We start from the raw sequence: 22,987 nt of genomic DNA, 5'->3' as shown, positions 1-22,987 counted from the left end.
CAGTTGGAGCTCTGACAGGTCTATTATGACCTATTACGACAGACACAAAGTAGCCCTTTCTCATCTCAGAGTCATCCCCGAATCAGCCACAGCAGAGGTCAGGCCTCCTCTTTCACTCATCTATGTGAAGTAAACTAACTGTCTGGTATGTAGAGGATGCCCCATTAACTGTCATTGCTGGGGACAATTACCTAGTCTGACCTGGCTGAAGATTAGAAAGGCCTGCCGGCACAAAGCTGTCTCAGATAGACAGACTTGCTCTCTGGCTAAAGACTTAGACATTCCTCATCTTAACTTTCTCCTGGACTTTTTCCTCAATTTTTTTCTAGTCTCGTCCACTTTCTTCATCCAGTATTTTTTTTTTTTTTTTATAGAAAGTTGAATGATGGATGCTGTTTCAGCACACTATCACCTCATCAGTCTGTCACCTCACTCCTTTGTCTTTTTTCCTTTTTCTCTGTCCCACTTGTCTCTCTCCTGTGCTTGCATTGTCTCTTGCAGCCTATCTGTCTGGTTTCCTGCATGTCTAACATGCTCAGAGAGATCCTATCTTCTCAAGCGTCTGTTCCCTGAGAGTCAGTCAGTGTTTGTTAAGAGGGACTAACAAAGGAGACCATGAGCTCTTTTGTCTTTTCTCAGTAATTTATTTTACCAGTAAACAAGCTCATATCACATTGTCACCTTTGGCAACAGTTATTGTCTAATCCTCTCACCCTGGTGGACTTTTGTCAAGCATCTCAGACGGATTTGTTTATCTGTATGATAAACACTTCACCCTAGTCACGCCATGTCAAAACACCTATGTAGTTCATTTTACAGTGTAGAGAAGTTGGATGAAGCTGCTGAAACCAAATCTCTGGAACATACTGTGTGTTAATGGCTAGGCTGGTTACAAAAATACTGCAGGAGAAACAGGTTTTAACTTAAAGCAAATGCCTGTATAGATTAATATTAATTAGCACATTATCGTTTCAGAATTACTGTACCTGTACCCATGACTTGCAGATATATTTCAGATGCCTATTTGTTCAGCACATTTCATACTGACATTAAAGCAACCATTTGAAAATCTAAATCTCTCCTCTAACAGTTATTTTTTATAATTTTAATGATTACAAACTACAAAATGCTAACAATGGAAAGCTACCAACCTTTTAAACTGTGCTTATAATTGGACTTTATTCTCAGAGCCTATATTCTCAGTATTATTACAGCAGCTTGTACAGCAGCCCGGATTTAAAATGACACAGCTCAAATGAGTGCTGCAGTTTTCATTGAATTTGTGGCTGCAATCTGTGTATTCAGCCACTGATTTACTAAGGCAGCAGCTCATTATGCTTTCAGCTCCCGGACTGAACCTGGGACTGAAACTCAAAGATCATTCTGTGAGTGAAATATCATGTCCAGAATTTCACAGTAGAGGTGGAGATGGTGTTGATACAGCTGATGTCTCACTAAAATACTGATGTAAGCGCAGCCAAAATACACTGTTAAAGTCTTATCAAAAGAGAGAAGAGTGCAGTGGTAACCAGTTAGTTCATTGAAATTCAAGTTCAGGACTTCCTTTTTGGTTTTGTGGATTTGCTTTATGTTTATGTCTGATCTTCAGAGGCAGATAATTCTCCACATAAAACTGACCAGTACAAATCATGTGACCTTATAAACTGAGTGGAATACATAATCAACCTCTGTTAACATGTCTGCACCTATGATTTGCATAGGTAAAAAAAAGGTGAAATACATATGCAATGAGGACAGAGAGGCAACTTGAAAAATGCTCTCTAAAATGACATGTAAATTGTTACTCCAACAAGGAGTGTCCTCTTGATGAATACACAGTATGTGTCAGAATGTGTCACATCTGTGCCTGAGGGAAAAAAAGCCACAAAAGTAAACCTGGTCTTGTGTCCATAAACACTTACTCAGTACTTTTTAAAAATATTGTAGATATAAAATACTGAACTTTAAACATTGTACATACAACAATAAAACATAAACCCATATCTTGAATCTTCTTTCTCACATGTGATCAGTGTGAATCAAGCCAGCAGATAGTGTTACACATGTTAAACAGTCTTTGCAGACAGTCAGTCCCACTCATTGCACCCAAAATCACACTACCACTGTGACACTGTTTGTGTTTGTCTTTCCTGTACTGTATTGTCCCTTGTGGTGTACAGTGGAACAGTATGGTGGCGATCCACTCATAGCTTGATGACAGTATACAAATTAGTCTTGATAGAATTGTTGTGACATGTTTTGACTTTAGGTTCAATGATAACATGAGACTTTTCCATTAATGAAATGAAGTGTTTGTTTGAGCTATTCAGGAATAAAGTGAAATGAATTCATCTTCCTCCACATTCTCTGTTTCATCCTCCTCATGTCCCCACCCTCTGTCCCCTGACTTCTGTACCTGTCCTGTCTCTATCCAGGTCCAGGACATGTGTTTCAGCCAAGACAGTCGCTGGGTAGCCATCAGCACCCTTCGCGGCACCACCCATGTATTTCCTATCAACCCGTATGGCGGCGCACCTTGTGCCCGCACGCACATGTCCCCACGCGTAGTCAACCGAATGTCTCGCTTCCAAAAGAGTGCCGGGCTGGAGGAGATTGAACAGGAGCTAAACAGAGCAGCTGCCTTAGGAGGAGGAGCGGGAGGAGGAGGTATAGGAGGAGGTGGCTGCATCCTGGGCGGAGGAGGAGGCATCGGAGGCCGCTGCAGCCCCATACCTGGTCTGTCCAGCAGTCCATCGGGGTCTCCGCTGCATGGTGAGGAGCTGGGAGGGTGGGAAAAGAAGATATTACTGCTGAATTTGCCCATTTACATGTAGAGGATAGCATCACAGCAGCATGTAGGTGGTTCATACCAAAATGAGAAAGAAACCCTTGTTCTTGTATTTGATCATTTACAGCTGCATGAGTCAATTTTTGGCAACTAGCATGCAGAAAAACATCGAAACAAGCTAACATCTATGTATCTCTTATTAATAAAGTTGTGGTCAACTTGTTAGCAAATAGTTTCCTATGTACACACCCAGAGCAACAATAGCTTTGTTCATTTGGCGTTGTGTGTGTCCTCACCTCCTGAACCTGCATTACAACAAATGTGCTGTAAAACCAAAACAGAGCTAAAAGAGGCTGAAAAACACCTGTGGGGGTGGCAGATATTTTACTTATACTTGCATTGTTCATCCATTCATTCTCTATATCCAAGGCGTACATTTGGCAACAGGTGGGTACGCCTTGAACCATCATCCATCATCATAATACATTGGAAGTTGCTACAGACTAGAGATTGCTACAGTGTGATAAAGTGATAAAGTGTGTGTGTGTGTTTCCAGTGACTGGTCATCTCAGTAGTCTTTTTCCAGGGACTCTGATCTGTCTGCCACAACCTTGTCTCCCTTGTTTGTCAAACACCATTGCAGGCTGCTTACACTGTCTGTGTGTCCCTAGCTGACATAGATACACACTGATAAACACACACTTTGTGTCGGCTGCACTGCTTGACCCCAGAGGTGTTACTCAGTGTAAAATATCACAGATCTCATTAGTCACAGTTTTCCAGGAATATCCCTGAGTTTTGATAGGTGTACTCCAGCCAGGGTGAGGTCCAGAACTTGATAAACACTTCAGAGAAGAGAAGAACTGGGAACTTGATTAGTGGGTCATTTGGAGAACAAATTTTACAATTTCTTTCCTATGCTCCCTGCACTAGATGGTTTGCAGCTTACTGGACTGGAAACCAAATCACTAACTCTTCAAAATACTTAAACAATTCAGGATGAAATTACATTTTTAGATTTTGGGATTGTCATAGAAAGTCACTGAATTATAAAATCAAGGTCATGGAGGTAGCTGAAAAATCAGAGTTGGGGTTTTTGCAGGATTCTACAGAGGCAAGGAGTTGACACCCTAGGAGGGGCCAATATGAACTCTAGTCAGATTTCTCTTCTTCTGTTTTAAGTAAATGAATGCATGTATGGTTCGGGTAGGTTTTCCTCAAGTCCATTTTGGATTGGGTCTAAAATTTTGGACCTATGAAGGGCTTTAGTCAGATTTCATTATAGATGGTTTCTGATAGAAGGTTCTATTTTACATCCAGTTCCCAGTCGGTAAAATACCTGGAATTGTAAAGGTCTGATGCTAAAGAAGCTCTTATTAAACCTGTTTTTCATTAGCCAAGAGCAATGGAAGCATATAGGTAGCAGCTTTTCATTTTTAGCCGTCTGTCTATGGTTAAAATGACAGTCATCAACGTAGCAGATTAAATCAGCTGTAGCTAATTAACGTTCATTCTGTTCAGCTAAAATAAAACGTTAATGTGCTCTCTGCAGCTGGTGTCTATATTCAGGCAAAGATTGTTTGTGAGTAGAGGCACATCACTTTGTTACACCACTGAACTACTGCCAGTGGACTGTGTATTTTGTAGTTGGACAGAGTTGAGACTCTTCTCTAGATAAATGATCAGCTGATCACCTCACATCTCTTGAAGAATCTCCCAGTTAGGAGTACAGTAGGCTGTAGCTTTGAGTTGTGTGAGTTGTGAGTCTAGTAGTAATAGTAGTAGTAGTAGTAGTAGTAGTAGTAGTAGTAGTAGTAGTAGTAGTAGTGGTAGTCGGCCACTGCAGGCACTGTTGCAAATCAGTGAGCAGGATTCCTTGTGATAAAGTTGTGGTGATTTGTCAGATATGTAAATTAACTGTATTTGTCTCAGCTAATCATTCATCTGTCATGTAGTTGTTTTCCTATTATCTCCTTACAATATCTCAATATATCTTAATGTTGCAATAAAAAAATGACATAAACCATAAAACCATAAAAAATGACATAAACCATAATAGAAACTTTAAGTCCTTTTTACAAGGGGTCACGGTATACTTTTCCCCCTAAGCTGCTCCCAGGCTGTATTCTTTTCAAGTTATACACTGTGAGGCTTCATATGGGCCCAAATAGGTGACAGAAGCTGCTGGGAGCATGGGGTCATGGTCAAGTCATATTGTTATGTGCCTGCCCCAGAACTTACACTGCACCCCCAGCCACATACATACATATACACACACACACGCACACACACACACACACACACACACACACACACACACACACAGAGAGAGTCTTGAAAGACAGCGCCCTTGCTTCCTCTCTCCTTCCTGTCTTCCTTGTCTAGACTCAGACCCCTCTGTAACCCTTGCACAAAAAATACACAAACACACACACATACACATTCCTACACACTGTGAAAAATAGGCCATCAAACATTAAAAGGATGTCTGACTTTGGAGAGCCACCGCTCCGCTGTGATGAGAGACAGAGAGGGACAGAAACATCAAAGTGGGGTAGGAGGTGAAAGTGAGTGAGCAAAGTAATGAGGTGCAATTGAGAAAAATGAAGGAGAGATATAGAACAGGGGGAATAAAGGAGGGGGAGCGACAGAAAGAGAGAGAAAGATAAGTTTGTAGTAGCAGCGCTGAAAGCCGGGTTCTTGGGGAGCGCGGTCGTAAATCACACTTTTGTTTCAAAGGAGAGCATTAGGGCCACCTGTCAACAATTAGTCCTCACAGTGATACCTTACTGAGTGTGTGTGTGTGTGTATGTGTGTTTGTGTGTGTATGTACATTTGAAGAAGACAAACTATAGTCCAGACTAATAATTCTTTATGGGAAAAATACAAAAAAGGAAGAAGTCAGAGTCAAAGATAACACTTGAGTTGCAGTGAAGAGCTGGCAGGAGAAAGTTTTCATAACTCTAATATTTTACAATGTATAATATAGTCCACAGGAAATTGAAGTCAGATTTCACACTGCTTTTATCAAGGTGTTAATCCATACCATACGGACACTTGCTCACTTTCTGACAAAAATCACAAAGCCCCTCACTGTGTGAACTACGAGGCAGTCACTTTGTGTACTTACAGTGTTACAACCTCATTTATATTGTAGTGTCTAACACTTTTTAAGTCCAATATGTTACATTAGTCATAGCTCATACTGTACTGGAGACAGAACAAGTGAGTGCTGAGACTTGGATCACATTGAGAATGTTTCTGAATTTCACCTTTTAACCCGCCCTGCAAATAATCCCCTTCTACTAACAAGAAACACATTGTGTCATCTACAGAAATTTGTGTAAGTGTAAACAAAACAAAACCAAAAAAAAACTTCCAGACGTTTAAACAAAAATTACTTGATAAGATTTTCTAGCAGTAAACCAGGCCACTACAAAACACTATATCACCTTATAAATACTTAACAAGACTTGACTTCCATTACATTCAAACTCTGCCCTCTTAAAATAAGGCTCCCTCCATTTTTTTTTTTCAAGCATTTTCTACAATCAGTGTCGTTTTTCTTGCCTTAAGGCCAACTTTAGTGTAGCGGCACTGAGCAATAAGTTTGATGCTAAATAAATCAAAGTGTTGTTTTGGTCTGATTTTTTTGAATTTGGTAAAGCTATCTTATTTTCTCTGAATAAATGTTTGGTGTATCAGTGTGACAACCATACAATCCAATTTTAAGGCTTGTTTCTTGTCAATTCAATCTGAAAAACTGATTTAATATCTCACTAAGAAAAATCAAGAATTTCTTATCTTGAAAGAAGTTCAATAATTTAATGAAATTGTGCTTTAAAAACAAGATTTAATAAGATATGACTTCCTTGAATTGCCCTTTTTTGTGGTGCGGTTATTTTTAATGGCATGGTCATAGCAGCAGAATTCTCTGCACTGTGCAGTTTCGTATACTCTACAGTGTGTTTTCTGGGGCTCCTCTGGGTGTTGTGCATTAGGTCAATGATGAATTAATCCTGTCAGACAAGTTCTTGCACCAAAACAAGTTGATTCTAAAGCATATATTTAGATAGTGCAAAAGTACCGAAAAGCGCATTACGCAGAAGGTCATTATCAGTTCAGCAGTGAGATCTCTGTAGGACAAGGTCATGTAGGTCTCATGGTGTCTGTTATTTAGAAGATAAATTGGCTCCAAGGCATCCTGCCTCATGTAAATTTAGAAATCCTAGCCCCTCCACCACCACCGCTGCCACCAGATTGATAAAAACTCCATAATTTGCGCAGTTTTCACCGGAAGCAAACACATTGAGTCACATTTGCTTTTGTGTCTGCTTTCCGCCTGTTTTTGTAAGCCGGGTGTGAATTTTGGGCAGTGAAGGCGGTTTTCTTAGGCTGGCAGAAAGGAGCAGGGTGAGGCAAGCCAGGGCCGGGCCACCTAGCCACAACAGCTGCTCTGTGATTGTCGCCAGCGAGGACAGCGTTGATTTTTGGGAAGGAACTGTAGAAAAGTACACATCCTTCTCAAAGCTGCCAGCCCAAGCTGCCGGCACACCTAAAAATAGAGGCTGCAATTGGCCGTCTTCTTGTCACTGTTAAAATCTGGAATGGCTATTTACGTACACAGTACTTTTTCTCCCCCCTCTTTTTTCCCCCCAAAGCCTTTCCTCTGTGTGATCAATATATTGTCATTTGAGGTGATGACCCATAATGTGACCGTCCCATGCTGTAAAGCGCGGTTTGTCTGCGGCCCAGCGCATACAAGGCTAGATTAGTAAGTGCAGTTTCTCTGCACAGGGCAGAGGTTATTGAGGCTATACCAGGCATATGGCAGCGACTGTAGAGTTTTATTATTCCGATGTTTTTCAGATCCAACCACAGCACTGTATAGTACAGCAGCACAGTGCAAACAGGTTCTGAGCTCTCCAAAAACAACTTGATCATAATAATCTAAAAACCATCCTGTATTTTTTCGTTTGATCTGGGTTTATATTTCTTTGTGAAGGGCTGTACTTTGCCCTCTAGTGCTGGTAGATGGAGATGATGGTTTTATCTACTGATCAGGAGTCCGTTTTTATGACAATTAGGACCATTATGACTTAGCGTGCATTTTTTTAAGATGCATGGGTGTCTTTTGTGTGTATACACAATGTTGGTCATACACTCCCCAACTGTAAAACATCAACACACGGCTATTAGTCAGTGCAACAGATTTGTTTCCTCACCGAGCAGAAGCCCTGGTGGTCCGATCACGAGGCCATATGGGCCCTGGCACTGGTTCAGAGAGAGAGGGGGAGGCAAAAAACAAGGTGTGACGGGAAACTGTTAATTCACTTGTTGATAAAGGGACACTTCCTTTCTGCTATTAGAGGCTGACGGCTTGCTTATTTGGGTTTGGACTTTTGTTTTATCTCGCCTCCCTCCTCCCCCAGTGCTCCCCTTTCGTCAGTCATCGTCCTGTGGTGAAAAACACCAACGCTCTGCAGAGGTCGTGCCAAGGAAACATTACCTCATAACTGCTGGTGTGTGACACGTATGTACACGGCCTCACTGTGACCCTGTTTTTGACAGTATGGTTACTGTAAGTTAAACAGTAACAAAGTACAGTCGAAGATGTTGAAAGTTTCACCCCATGCTTTCACAGATAGTCGATGGATTTAACAGAGCAAGTTAGCAAGTCTCAGTCTCAAAAAGTTGTAAACAGCATGAAACAGCGTGAGATAGATGAATTGTCCAGATTTCAGTCATCATGATGAGCTGTCTGCTTTGGAACCGTGTCCAGCATGAGACTCGACTGAGCTAACCAGTGTTTGTAAAGCCACCACATGCTCACCATGTTTTTAATTTTAACTTTGCTTTTTCATTTGAACTTTTTTAATCTTTCCTTGCCGCTCCATCCCATTGTCGTTGCTATGGTGTCCCTGCTTTATAGCCACTAACCTCACCTAGGTAGCCAAAACATGCTCAGCATTGACTGACTGTAAGACACACCCACAACAAATAGCAATGGATGAAAAAAAAACCAGATTTTATATCATAATAGCACTTTTTATAATTATAAAGTACACTTTCTGTAAAATCGGTTGAGAAAAGATGAGATTGACCTTTATTCTCAGTCTTGAAAACGGCAGTCAGCAAAACACCACATGGTCCTTTTAGTTGCTGTTCTGGAGCTTTTGATCATATCACATGATTTTTCTTAGCAGATGGAGTTAGGTCAGTCATCATGCAATTGTAAATTTTTTTCTCTCTCAGCACTTTAAGGACTTCTTCTTCATGTTGGCTTAGAAACTGTGAAGAAGATCAAAAGCTCCAGGACAGCTACTAAATGAACCTTATGGTGAAGGTGGCTCTGGTGTCTTCCAGAGTTGTAGTAAAAACTTCTTTGCTATTACTGATGACAAATTTACATTGCCTCACTATATACTTCAACATTTTTTGAAGCTCCTATTTGTATCTTGTGTTCCTTTTTCTTCTACATCACACTAAAAAGGGAGTTTTTCCTTATTTGAATCAAGGGTCTCAGGAAAGAGGATGTACAAATTGTAAAGGCTCCTGGGGCTAATTTGTGATGTGTGATATCGGGCTATACATATAAAATTGACTTGACTTGACCACACCATTGTGTGTGACATTTTAGAGTAAAAATACAAAACATTTGTGTATAGTTTGGTCTCAGTCTTGGAGAGAGGATATTGTAGGAAGCTCTGGGCTGACACGGGGCCAACATTATCAGTGCTTCCTTCTCTTTGACCTTGTTGGGACATTTTATCAGTAACCGCACCATTGCTTCCTTTTCTTTACCCTTGGACAGTCGTATTGTGCTTTTGTGCATCAGTGTGAAGCAATAAACAATCAAGGAAAGTTATTCAATTTTGAGAAAAATCAGGGATATTAAATTTGTCACCTAACACGCATAAACTTAATATTCTAACTGGTTATTCACCTCATTCTCATCTTACTGCATTAGATGGTTCTCAGCTATACCCGAGGAAAGAAAAACATTGAAAGCAGAGGAGGTTATTGAGGCACTTTGGTGCAGATATGAAAAGTCTGCATTAAAGCTATGGTGGCAGCCCAGTGTATTAGTACAGGGGTTGTCCTCTGTGTGGCGCTGTGTGGTCAGGATTCCCAGCAGTTTGGAGAGGGAGGAGCAGAGCAGGCAGTCCCAACTCAACAGAGAGAGACAGAGAGGAAAAGACTTGTAAAGCTTGAGTTGTGCTGCAAGGGTTTTGCCTTGATACAAATCTAACAACAGAGAAAGAGCTGGGTAATTTCTACGGCTTTTTTTTTATGAATGGTCACTTCCTCCATCTAAAACAACTTGCAGCCCTTCTTTGGAGATTTTTTTTTTTTTTTGAAAAGAGGCAGTCTGAACACTTTTCTCTTTAGACTTGAATGTTGAAACGTCTCAGCCGTAATCTTTGTCTTTTGGCTATTCCTTCCTTTTTTTTTTGTTATTGTGTTCAGAGGATGATGAGGCAGATTAAGACATCTTTGTTTTATTTAGCATTTTAAAAAATTCAAATCAAAATGAAGGAAAAACAGTGGTTTCTTTCTATTTTTTTTCTCTGAGCAGCATTTGCTGTGATAATTCCTGTATTTCATTGGACACATAGAATCCAGCATCACATTCAAATCCTACTGTACATGTCTTAATAATTTAACCCACAAATTACTGGTCAGCAGGGAATGGGAAATGGCAAATAACTCCCTAAAAGGAGCAGATGTTCTTTTAAAAGCATTTTTTTTTCCCCTCAACCTGCCATATAGTCAAGAGGATTACGCTTTGTACATTACTCAGTACATTTGATTTAACAGTTGTGTGCCATCAAAGGTAAGCTAGTGTTAGAGGCTTGTATTTGATGCAGGCTCCGTCGGCAGGCTTCACCCTGTGGTCGGCAGAGGAGCCAGAGCCCAGCTCGGCTTGAGTCAATAAACGGAGAGCTCAGCGCAAAACCACACTGCAATCGAACAAGCTGTTTACCCTGAAAATTAGCCTTCCCCTGTACTTTTAGGGCTTTTAAAGCGACCAAAAATACACGGTGTGAGGAATATGTATCTTGGCCGGCGTTCGGGCTCCGCCAGAGACCTCTGTCCTTTTTATATGAACCCTAATAACTCAATCTCCACAACCACTAAACCCTCTTATCACCGGGTGCTCGCCGCTGCACTCATCATTATTTGATTTGCAAAATTGTAAGGTAGAGATAAAGAAATAAAGCTGGCTTGCCATTACACACAGACAGCACTTGTGGCTTCCAGCTTATTGCCTACCATGTGAAAAGTGCACACTGTGAAAAGCCAAAGCCTTTCATTGTCACAGAATCAATAGGTTTTATATCCTGCCTTTGTACTGCTGCTGCGTGTGGATCTTCTTTATACTTTTTTTTTGTTGTTGTTGTTGTTTTTCGCTCATTTCTATTTCTATTTTTGTGTTCCTGAAGCTTAAAGCCTTCACAAGTGTTTGTCTTATACCAGCGTCATGGCTGAACAGGTCTTCTTGGCAAATTGTAACAGTATACATTATAAACCAACTGTAAAATAAGTGACATACATGTACATAAAGTATAATACTTTCACTGAGTTCCTCACTGCAAGGTGATGCAGTTCTGACAACAGCCGTGTGTCTGTGAAACACACACTCACACATATCTATTATTTATAATCTTGTACCTTCATTTGAAATTGAAACGTCCGACGTTATTGTTAAATTAATAAAAAAAATTACAGTAATATTGTCCTAATTGTTGCAGTCAACTAACTGGTTTCTGAGCATGACAAAATATCACTAATATTGATTCCCATTTATCAGAAGAGATTGAAAATGGCAACGTTCCCGAGAAGAAAGCTTGTCCTTCTTTACTCTTAAATCCTGTGTTTACTCCTATCATGTCTAAGTGTTTTTGACACGCCATTTATTTAGACTGGGATGCTGTCAAAACTCTGCCGGCTAAATTTGGATCAAAGCAGCCCTGCGGTTGTTACCAGCTATTGAAATAGAGCTTCTGTCGCAGCTGAACATAACTGCAATGTCAATCAATCAGCATTAGATCAGGGTCATTTTTGAATGGAGAAATTAAATCAGATCTGCATGCGTGGTTGTGTGTGTGTGTGTGTGTGTTTGGATTCAGTATAGAGCGTGAGTGGGCTTTGGAAGACAGGGCTGCTGTGATAAAATAATTGACAAATTAGCAGCCTCATTAAAGAAAAAGAGCAGAGTGAACCCTGGCTCTGCTTTAACTGTGGGGAAATCACTATTAGTCACTGCTTCAGTATTATGATCATGAAGGAAATGATGAACATTTCAGTTTGACCTCATGATTTTCATCCAGTTGCTCATAAAGACGGTGCAGGATGGCTGTGACAGCGGCGCAGACGTTTCATTATCTCCTCTGTCTCTCTTATTGTTTCCTCTGCTTCGGACCACGGGGTTCTAAAAGGAGAAGCATTTAAATCCAGACAGACGACGGATGCAGCCAATCTCCAATCTGATCGGGGAGGTCAGCAGGCTTCTTCTCATTTAGCTCCAAGCACACTACTGATCTGTTTGTAATCAAATCAACCGACAAAGGTCTCAATTCTGATTGAGAAAAAAAAAAAAAAATCGATATCAAAGTTGTCTGTGTTTGTGGGAAACATTGTGTTCAGTGCTTCCATATGATTCTCCTGTGTTGCATTGCAGTAGAAGACATTAATGGTATTTCTTCCTTATCCTTCTCCTGCCTCCTTATCCCCCAGATGATGGTCAGAAAGTCATTTTAGCCTAATGAAATGAATTGTAATTGAAAACATTTTCTCATGGAGAAGTGTGTAACCAAGGTGATGGCTCAGAATTTAAAGTTTTATTCCTTTTTTATTTGAATCATATTTTATGAGGCAGTCTTTGACACCTGTTACCAGAATTAATTCAAAAGATGCATTAGACACAGACACAGTCAGCGTAAGGCTGTTATTTAATACCAGAATATACATCTTAATATATTACCTCTTTATATGTTCCTGCCAAACCCCCCTAAAATAAATGACATTAGTCTCACGTCTGATGGAGGATTTTAGTGTCCTAGTGTACTTTATTTTACAGGCTTTGCATAGAATTAATGTTTAAATACACAAAGATTTCAGTGTGAAAACAACTCAGCTTATATTTCTAATATTATTGCTATAGTTATATTGTACTAAATTATTGAATATCTTCATCTTATTTGCAGTTTTAAAACTAAAAAAATTCGGGCCTTCAAATCCCGATTTAGTCAAATGAAGTCATATCTGCATTTTTATCATCAGCTACTTTCAAAAAACAAGATGAAATTAAAAAAGGAGCCTCCTCCCACCTCTTTTTTTCTACAAAGCATGTGTCCACACCAAAAAAACGGATCCATATATGTTATAGATGATGACAAAAAGTGTGAAATCATTGTGAACCGTTGTTTATGAACGACTCTGCTTTCAGACTTATTGTTATATTTATTTCATGTTTTTCTTCTAGTAGACATTAGCCATTCATCATTATTATTTATCCTTCTGTTATTTACTGGTGCAGAAGTTTAAAGTTCCCACTCCGTCATGTTCAGTTGAGGGAAAAACAGTAGAGAACAACACAGAAAACATCTGATGCATCCTGTCTTTCTGCAGCTCTCTCTCTCTCTCTCTCCCCCGTCCCCGCTCCCTCTAAATTGGTTTGTAAGTGTGTGTGTACGGTGTGTATGTGCATCTGTGTTCCACCCCACCTCCCTCTCCTGCTTTCCCCCAAACATCCAATCATTGGCCATAACCCGTTCCTCTTTACTGTGAGGTACTAGCTCCTTGACCCAAATCATATGATGGCTACACACACACACACACACACACACACACACACACACACACACACACACATATGGTTAGAGTGTGGGTGTCATCTGATCCAGTGGAGCTGTCTGACCCCCCTCCCAGCCCCTTCTTGCTGGCGACTCATTCCTGTCTGATGAAGCCTTGTAAATACTGACATGCTGTAAACTTGTAGATCTGATTTCAGGGTGCTGTTTGTGTGTGTGTGTGTGTGTGTGTGTGTGTGTTTTCATGTTTGCACGCGTTCCTCTCACCTGATTGTTTTCTCGTGATTATGTTTGGCTGTCTGTCGTGTGTTTTTGCATGTATTTTTTTTTTTCTTCTTTCAGCTGCTGGTTTTTCCTCCTCATTACAACACAGTCTACTCTGAACATGTTACACACTTGAAATCTCACTTTCTTTCCTTTATTTAGCTCTGAAGTTTTATGACAAAATTATATCCTGGGAATTTTTTTTGTGTGTGTGTGTGTGTGTGTGTGTGCAGTTGTTGAGCGTCTGTTGTGTTTTTTTTTTGTGTTTTTTTTTTTAGCTCCCTGACATGAGAAACGTCAATAAAAATACAAAACGTTCAAAAAATGTTCCCAAATAGGGCTGTTAATAAAACCTCCCCGTTAGCTTGCGGTTTGGGAGCGGGGGACCGGGCAGGAAGCCATTTTCACACAGGCCGGCCTGACCTCGACTCTTAACTCCGACTGAAAATAGCAGACAAGCAAGATCACCGTACAAAGAGAAAAAGAGGGGAGAAAGGAAAACCGAGGAGATAGATCCCTGCGCCGCACCGTTACCTGAGAGAAGAAGAAAAAAGGGGGGGGGGGGGAGGAGGAGGAGAAAAAAAAAAAAAAAAGACTTGATGGCTTTTCCACCGGTCTTCCGATTCCTTTGCAAAACAGTAAATCTTGTGAAGTTTATTTTCTTTGCAGCATCTGTGTTTTATAAGGGCTCTTTTAATTTGTTTTTACTCTGTCCAGTGGGGGATCCCCGCTCCTTCTTTTTATTTTTGCCCTCCCCCTTTATGTCCGACCCTTTTAAGCCCTCCCCGCCGTCCATCTCTCTCTCTCTCTCTTCTCCTCCCTTCTGTTTTTTTTCTTTCTCCTTCTCTTTCCTCCTCCTGTGGAAGTGAGTGTTTTAATAATGATACTTTGGGGAATTGGGATGGTAGAGCAGCTTTCTCCTCCTGCACAGAAACACTACAGTCCCCCCGCCCTCCCTCCCTCCCTCACTCTTCATTCTTCTTCCTTTCCCCTGCTTTAATCCCTCCCTCCTTTAACATGTCTGGGAAACTTGGACTATCATGGAATGAATGGTGGAAAGTGGGATCGACTGATACAGGTTTGCCGATATCAGTCAGTTATTAAAGAACTAGTTCGATATCAGTGCCGAGTTACAGCTTTTGATATTTTTTTTCTATACCTTAATTTGGGAAATATACATTTGTTGGGTTTTTTTTTTTGACATGTAAAATTGTCACCATATTTACATTATAGATGCATTAAAGAAAGGGACTTCAGTAAACAAGCACACAAGTCTGTCTAAGCATCCGACTGTCAATACTTGTGGCTGTGGACATATTTCAGCCAATAGGAAGTGAGGTTTAATTTTAAACAGACAGCGTGTCCTCCACTTCCTGTGTGATGGAGTTTCATTTCTCTGTCACAGCTAGTATTTTCATTTCTTTACCAGACACTACTAAATATGAATGTTGTAGTAATTGTTTTCAGTACAGCAATTTTAGGCAAATAAACGTCTGGTTCACAGATATATGACTGACAAAGATCTCTGCACTAGAGGTCTTCATGGGTCCAAAACGTCAGACACAACCCCGAAACGGATCTGTGGAAAACCTACACGAACCTGACGCGCATAAATTGATTTTCAAAAGAGAGAGATCTGACCCCAGAGGGACCTGAGCACAGCCAGACCCGACCCAGATAGACCAGAACTTAACAGACCCGTTCCAAAACGCGGTCGACCCGAAGACAAAGAGAACACAAACACCTGCAGCAGCCTGATGCGCTTCAACTCTATCAGTTAACACACAGCTGCAGTGGGGAAGAGCAGTAATATAGTAATAATAAGAACGAGTGTAAATCAGTGAAACGAAAATAATGTTTATATGCTTCCAACACAGATAACATATAATAACTAAAAATCCTGTTCCACCTCCTGTAACAACAAGAAAACCTTCTGTAGCAAATCGACAAAAGACAATGTTCAAACTTATTTATTCTATTTTATTTAATATAAATTAATAATAATCTCTGTGAATCAAACTCCAAAATTAATTTAACAGCGTAAATATGTAGACGACTGATTTTCCTAAAATCAGTTCATTTTCAGTTCCCTTGTCAGAAATCTTTGTGGACTCTCCTGAGTGGACCCATAAAGACTTCTACTCTGCACCACAATATTGTAATAAATGATTTTTTAAATTCAAGAATTTTTCAGAATGTAAAAGGAAAATATAGTTGAACACCTCCAGAGTTGGCAGTAGAGTTAAAGTGCATTTTGAACATGCATCTTGAATGAACGCTGTACACAGCTGTTAATCTCCTAACAGGATTCCATTAACATGAGTTTCAGTGAAGAGGTGTAGCGTCTGATTATGATTTAAAGATTTCCACTCTGACAAGAGTACAGCTCTTTGGAATATTTTGATGAGCTGGCACAAAGTTTTTATTACACTATACAACTATTGGCATCTGCACTCAGAAAGAGATTTTTATCTTTTTGGTCACGAAAAGTAATATTGGCACAAAATATCAGCTTCAATCCAAAAATATCTTCAAAAGCACAAAGCCTAGACAAAACCATAAAAGTATTCCCCTAATGGGACGTCGTAGCTTTTTTCCTTGTCTTCCACGCTCCTTCTCTTTCTCTACCCCTCTGTCTCACAGCTGCAATATCATCTTCAGGTCCAAGGTCTCTTCTAATTCCCAGAGCATCACTCAACATGTCACCTGCCAAACCTGCTGCCTCCTAACACTCCCCAACCCAGTTCCTCTCCAGTCCAGCTTGCATCTTTTCCATCTCTTTGACTGAAATATCCTCTCTGGCAGAACAATTCAAATAAGACACAGTGTTCGTGTGGACACACACAGTCTTCAGAGCTTGTCCTTTTCGCACGTCGGCTCCTCATTGGAAGCTGCCTGCTTGTATTGGATGCAAATGAGGTATTAAAAGAAGGGAGAGAAACATGAGATAGCGTGACAACGGGGCGGCTGAGGAGAGAGAAAGAGCGCGAAGGATAGAGAGAGAGAAGCTTAATGCGAGAAGAGAATGCAAATGCTGTTGAGACAGGGAGGGATGGATGGACAGATGGATAGAGGAGAGCTGGATGGATGGTTGGATTAAGGGAGAGAGAGAGAGAGAGAGAGACGAGGGTCAGGTGACAGTGACTTTTTGGCAGGGTCAGAGTTTTTCTCTGGACGACGGCGACGGAGCTGGATTTGCATTGATGGATCTTCTTTCCATGGGGATGTCATGTATCAGTGCTTGGGCACATCACGCCCCGGTCATTAATCAAATCATGGCCTCCGTCTAGAGCTATCTGTCTGCCAGACGCTTCTCATCTGTCTCCCTCGCTCTCTCACTCTCTCTCTCTCTTTTCATATTAGCATTGGTCAGCCTTTTTTCCTCTGCAGCTTCCTTTTTCTGCAGACTTTGTCTCTCAAGTTGAACTGATTGTAAATAATATCCAGGTACTCCAGCAGCAGTAGAGAACGTGCAACAAGTCTGTGAAGTTAGAAGATAACTTTGAAACAAAGCTTGGCTCCAACATCAGTAGTACTAAAAGCAGTAGTTTCGAATAATGTTAAAGTATGAGTGGTACTAATAGTAATGATGTTAAAAATAAGAGCTAATAGTGGTGATAAAGATGGCAAAAGCATTTAAATAATCAGACTAGATTTAGTGTTTTTTTTGGTGTCTCTTGGGCTGCAACCTGACAGTGATCAGTAATGTCTTAATCTTAATTTCAAATCTTTCAATTCTGACTCATTTCTAAGTATAAAACTCTGAGCATGCATAATGCAAAAAAAAAATATGCACGCACGCTCTCCTCATCAGATTTATAAAGCCGAGCGTACACATGGTTCTGTTTTATAAATGTCAGCCTTTGTGAATTTTGTGCACACGTGCACAGGCCTGATTTCCACTCCAACTGTTAGCCATACAGTGATGTAGACACACCCTTAATTAGTTGTTTGCATATGTCTGCTCCACCACCCCCGTCTATGAAAACAACAGCAAAGACGTGCAATTAATCAGAATTGCATCAGTAACGTCTTTTTAACAACAGCAGAGCAGTCATCATCGCCCGTTGCTATTATTCATACGGCCGCACTGATCACAGCACAGGTAGTGACTATAATTCACTACATGCATCAGTGTGTACTGTATCACTTCCATATGTCACTGTCATCAAATGTTGGAAATGGCATCAGTAGTTATTTAGATTATAGCACTCATATCCATTTTGTCCACAATAAAGAACATAAATGCAGGAGAATGATGCAACATGGGAAAATAAAAACAAAATGAATAAAAATAATAACAATTGAGCTCATAACAGTCAATAAAAGCTTCTAATGCACAATTTCAATTATATTAAATGGAGGTGTTCAGACTGCAGAATGAAATACTCACAGTCAAATGAACAATAATGTTACATTCACATTATTTTTCCATTCAACATATCATATTGAGCTCTCTAGAAAAATGTGTTTTACACTATATGGCATTTATTTTTTACAGTAAATGTGGTTTCGGTGTACACACATGCTCAGGGAGGCCGGTTTGAGCTTCATCAGGTGAAATAACACCTTTTGTACTGTGATGAAAAAATCACGACTTAATTATCACCACATCACAGTTCAGTGTGTTCTTCTAATTTATCCATCAAAGATTAGTTTGACTGACATAAAAAAGAGAGTGATGAGATAAAAACACAGATAAGTTCCCTCTGAATGATGAAATCTTGTTGCGGTTTGTGCAACAATGTCGCTAAAATGATTTAACAGAAACAAAAGAAATAACATTGAACTCTTGGTTCAAAAGTCATTGAAGAGTGTGACAATATTTTCAAGATAACTTTAATAAATACTAAGAAAATACTTCCTCTTGATCACAGTCCCCCACTCCTCTTCACTTGTTTTTCACTCTACACTTTACTACTCACACACACAGACACAGACACAGACACACACACACACACACACACACAGACACAGACACACTTGCTGTCTGTCTCTCAGCCATCCAAGCTGTCTTTTCAGGTATCATCTTCTCCTGGTGCGTGATCTCTAACACGTTCCAGGCTAACTTGTCTTTACCGTCTGGGGGGGGATGTGACAGTTTGAGACCCCTTGACTTTGAGTGACAGGACGGTGTGATGGTTTGGTCAACAGTGATCATCCTCCCCCCTGTCTCAGTCGGGCCACACCTGCTCCACAATCCATACCAAGGTTTATTTTTTAGGATGAGGGGGGTGACTTGGAATAATGTCAGTAGAGCAAAAGTGAAATGTCCGTTTTGGATGAGGATGCTAAATTCATCAACACCCCCTCTCCTCCAATCCTCACCCTCCACTCCCCTCTTAGGTGAAGCACCATTATGGCTTTTCAGGCTGCTTCCTGTACAGACTTTTTTTCATCATCTGCCCCCCCCCCTTCCCCTCAACACAAAAGGTGGCTGCCCAGGCTCTGGGGGTGTAGCACTTTTTTGAAATGTGAAAGGCTTTCAGGAGCTGCCCCAGTACAGACCTCTGTTAGTCTGACCAAGAGAGGAACAGAGGGAAATGAAGGACAGGTTTGTGTAATGGTCTCCTCTCCCCCTCCGAAGGTCATGCAGTATTGTTGGCCAGCGGAGGTCTAAGAGACAGCCCTTTGGAGGACCACAAAGCGGAGGTTTGGCAGGACTAATGAAACTCAGAGCTACACGTTAATGATCTAAAAGACTGGACCAAAACACTCAGCAGTCCCTTTCCGCTCGCATTCAGCCTCCTCTCGATCGCTCCTTCCAAATAATGACAAGGCACTCTCCTCCTCTACCTTTATTGTAACCTTTGATGTCCGCCTTGTTTTCTTTGTCTCCGTGTTCCCCCCCCCTCCCTCCTTTTCATTCCTTTATGTTACGCGGCTGTCACTCATCTATTAAGGCAACAAATGGAACAAGGAAAACATTCAGAGAGAGTATTGTGGTGCACCCACAGGTTTGCTCTTTATTTCTTTTGAAAGCACTTGAACTTGGAATTTTCCTTGGGCTGCCCATTGAATCAGCAGGATACACTTTTTTTTTTTGGTTGTAGGCATTGTCATAGGATTACAAACATATTTGTTTTATAATCCACATTTCCAATCCCCTATAGTTGGATGTTTCTATGTAACTGTTTATATGTAACTGTGTTTTCTCTCATTGTGTTGAAGAGTTGCCTTAAAAAAACAACAACAACTTATTGTTTAACGTATCTCTAGTTGTAGTTAGATAGTTTTATTTGTCCAAGTTTAGAGATGGTCAATACAGTGGAGGGGAGTTGAGATGGTCACAACATTGGAAAAAAAACATATTTGTATGTTTCTGTTCAATTTGAGTGAAGCAGCTTTACAGAATGTTGTGAAGGTCGTGACAAATTACAATTGAAGTATGAAAGCTTCTTCTCTAAAACAAAAAAAATCCTCTGTTATATAGAAACTGGATTTAGCAATGATGGAATGTGAATCTTCTAAATATCTGCAGTCCTCTTATGCACCAAGAAGAAGACAGGATGACTTCTGGAGGTGCTGACATGATTAATAAATCCTCACAATTCATTGTTGAAGTCATGAATTAAGCAAAAAAATCTGCATATTTCAGATTTTTTTGGCTTTTCAAATGTTAGAATTGACTGTGGAGTGAATATTGTTACTGTTGGTTATATAAAACAGTCAACTTGAAGGCTTGAACTTGTGCCCTGGAAAAATGTGTTTTTAAACTATTTTTTGACATTTTAAAGATCATGCAATTCAATTGATGGAATCTGATGTTATATGATAAGAATAAGAAATGATTAGTTACAGCCAAAATTCCTAGATAGTAAATAGGAGTGGGTGGAATGGCTAAAATGTTATGGTATATGCAATTTTATATTGCAGTTTTAATATACAGTATATTGTAATAAGATAGACTTTGTTAAAAATCACTTCAGAAGCTGTTTGTAGATATAAAAAAAACAAATAGAAAAGCCTGTTTTGGGCTAGACCAAAAAATTCAAATATCACATATCATATTGATGCAAAACACATAGATCAGTCCTGCTCATTGATTTGAAAAAAAAGTCTAATAATGTCAGAATACAACCAAAGACATGAAAGGAATAGCTACAACGATATAAATGGAAAAATCTTTTGTCTCAGTAGGCAAATTGATTTGCCTACTGAGACAAGTCTCTGCCCTGCTTTTCCTGTCAGAGATGAACTCTGCCTGATGTGCACACAGAAAGTGTTGAAATGTGTTGTCCAGTAAGGTGGAGGCTAACTGTCTGTGTGAAGTGAAATAGAAAGTGAACTAGCAGCCTGTCTCCCTGATGTAGCTGGTTAAGGTCATTAGGCCTTTAAGAAGCCCTTTGACATCACCTGATTATGTTTGGCTGGAGCTGCATGGGATATGTGAGATGAGATGTGTTTCTTTGGCTCATCTGTGTGTGTGTGTATGTGTGTGTGTGTGTGTGTTGAGCCAGTGTGTAGGGCCTGTTGATTGGCCTTGATTAACAGACTGCCAGGAACTAGAAGCACAGCTAGAGCCTTTGTAATGTAGCATCTTGAGCTGGTTATTTCCAATCATTCCACAGGAGGCCTTGAACCCAGGGTAGTGTGTGTGTGTGTGTGTGTGTGTGTGTGTGTGTGTGTGTGTGTGTGTGTGAGAGGGCTTGGGAGAAAAAAAAATCTTAACACAGTATTCAAACAGGGCTTTTTTTTCCTTGGAGTGAAAGGTGTTTCAGTTCCCTAAACAAGGTCTTCTGGTGGTCTGCCTGCCCAGTTTGAAGACAGATTAATTTTTTTTAATTCCATTCCAAGTGAGCAGTGCTGAGAATTAGCATCTGTAAAGACCACTGAACTGAAAAAGGAACCGCTGAGCAATGAAAAATGAAATATGTATAAAAGCTTGTACCAGCGTTCATAATGTGATTCTCAGTATTTTGAGAGCATTACCTGGGAAGGCTCTTCACATACTGTATTTGTCTGTTATGTTCCACCCCAAATCTATGAAAAAAGGACATTTCTCTGACCTTGCTGTCCAGTGGAACATCCAGTACTATTTAAAAAAAAAAAAGAACAAACACTTTTAATAATCTAGCATCTCTGTGTATTTCCAGCCAAGCTGAGCAGCCAGGATTCGTACAACAACTTCACCAATAACAACATGGGGAACCCGCGGCTGTCCCCTCTACCCAGCCTCACTGTGGTGCTGCCTCTGGCTCAGATCAAACAGCCCATGACCCTGGGCACCATCACCAAACGCAGCGGGTAGGTAACACACACACACACACACCAACTTTCTCTGCAGGAACTCCACTTTATAAAGCACATGTGTTCCACAGCTATAGTATAGAATAATCCCACCACAGAATCAATAACTAGTAGAACAAATCATAACAATTGTTTTTTAGTGGTTATAGTGTAATATAATAGTGTTCCTTTAGTCAATCATCACTCATAAACATTTATTTTAATTACCCATATTTACAGTAGTATTTATGAGCAGTATATAGTGTAAATACTAAAATAATTGTATGTGGACATAAGGACATTTTAGCTTTTGAATGACTGATAACAGCTGTAATCATATGTAATGATATATTATGACACAGATGAGTCAATCCTTATAGTGTGTTATAAAACATTTCACAGTTTATACTGTACACATGTGCAACTCATTCACTGCAGGTTTACTGTTCATATATGTGATTAAAATGATTAATACTCATGAAGAAGGTTCTTTTTTTGACCTCTGGAATAGGAGTTTTTTAACTCAAGGTACTAGATTTCTCCTGAGGCTTTCAGACAAATCTCATGACTGTCATAAGTAAGAAGAAAGATGCAAGAGTTTGCTCAGTTGTTATAGAGAATTTAAAAAATGGATGGATAATTAATAAGATAAACAAAACTTCATATTTTGTATTTATTTATATAATTAAAACTGTGTTACATTGTCAGTCATTCATTATCTGTTTATATACTAGTTACAGATGTATCACAAGATGAATTATAGTTGATAAAAAACACTTAAAAAATCCTTAAATGTGTTATAGTGTGTAATAAATCTTTTATTAATTGTTTTGCGGCTCACAAATGCTAAACAGACAGGTGAAAATAAAGTGTTACTGTTTATCCTTAT

The 22,987-nt window shown here is 39.9% G+C and overlaps 1 protein-coding gene across 3 annotated transcripts in view; it reads left to right on the top strand.

The window, feature by feature from the left end:
- bcas3 (BCAS3 microtubule associated cell migration factor) overlaps positions 1 to 22,987 on the top strand; it is a 361,548-nt gene that overhangs the window by 71,247 nt on the left and 267,314 nt on the right. For all 3 annotated transcript variants that reach the window (XM_044353189.1, XM_044353190.1, XM_044353191.1), the window contains exons 15-16: positions 2,436 to 2,772; positions 21,966 to 22,116. In XM_044353189.1, the coding sequence (XP_044209124.1) occupies positions 2,436 to 2,772; positions 21,966 to 22,116 (488 nt within the window). The remainder of the gene's footprint in view (positions 1 to 2,435; positions 2,773 to 21,965; positions 22,117 to 22,987) is intronic.

Source organism: Thunnus albacares, chromosome 6 (genome assembly GCF_914725855.1).
Source record: "Thunnus albacares chromosome 6, fThuAlb1.1, whole genome shotgun sequence".
In the NCBI taxonomy this organism is placed as follows: Eukaryota; Metazoa; Chordata; class Actinopteri; order Scombriformes; family Scombridae; genus Thunnus; species Thunnus albacares.
This window is presented reverse-complemented; position numbering and strand designations above follow the sequence as displayed.